Genomic DNA, 743 nt, shown 5'->3' with positions numbered 1-743 from the left:
GCCCGGCAGCAGCGAGGTACGAGGCGAGGACCCAGCTCCCTGCAGACCGCCGAATCGATGACACCGTATTTGCAAAAACGGCCAATCGATCCCACTTGGCAAAACGACTGATCGATGCCAGCTTGCTCGTAAGCTGCTTGTAGAACTACCTTCTCCCCGCGCCTCTGTTTTTTCCGCCCACGCTGCCTTTTTTTTTTTTTTTTTTTTTTTTGTTGTGGGGGGGTGGGGGGAGACACGTTTTTGCCCCCCATCGGGGAGTAAGGCTTGTCGCAAATGGCTTCGTTTCCCGAGTCTGATTTCCAGATCTGCCCGCTGTGCAAGGAGATGTGCGGGTCGCCGGCTCCCCTCTCCTCCAACTCCTCCACCTCCTCGTCCTCCTCACAGACCTCCAGCTCCTCCGGGGGCGGCGGCGGCTCCTCCTGCGGAGGCCCGCCGCGGCGGCTCCACGTCCTGCCCTGCCTGCACGCCTTCTGCCGCCAGTGCCTGGAGGCGCAGCGGCACCCCGGCGCGGGGGACGCGCTCAAGCTGCGCTGCCCCATTTGCGACCAGAAGGTGGTGATCTCGGAGCCCTCGGGCATGGACGCGCTGCCCTCCTCCAACTTCCTTCTCAGCAACCTGCTGGACGTCGTCGTGGTGGCCGCGGCTGCCGACGAGCAGAAGAACGGCCGCGCCGCCGGGGCCGGCCCGGCCGGGGGCTCTGGCGCTGGGGGGGGTCGGTGGGGGCGGCGGGCGCCCTCCTCGAC

The 743-nt window shown here is 66.1% G+C and overlaps 1 protein-coding gene across 1 annotated transcript in view; it reads left to right on the top strand.

Moving 5' to 3' along the window:
- The first annotated feature begins 273 nt into the window (after positions 1 to 273).
- Positions 274 to 743, top strand: part of TRIM71 (tripartite motif containing 71) — a 54889-nt gene continuing 54419 nt past the window's right edge. The window contains exon 1 of the mRNA XM_027639351.1: positions 274 to 698. Coding sequence (XP_027495152.1) covers positions 274 to 698 — 425 coding nt within the window. The remainder of the gene's footprint in view (positions 699 to 743) is intronic.

This window comes from Corapipo altera, unplaced genomic scaffold, assembly GCF_003945725.1.
Source record: "Corapipo altera isolate COAL_440 unplaced genomic scaffold, ASM394572v1 44, whole genome shotgun sequence".
In the NCBI taxonomy this organism is placed as follows: Eukaryota; Metazoa; Chordata; class Aves; order Passeriformes; family Pipridae; genus Corapipo; species Corapipo altera.
Note: the sequence above shows the minus strand (reverse complement) of the source record. Positions and strands in the feature narration are given on the sequence as shown.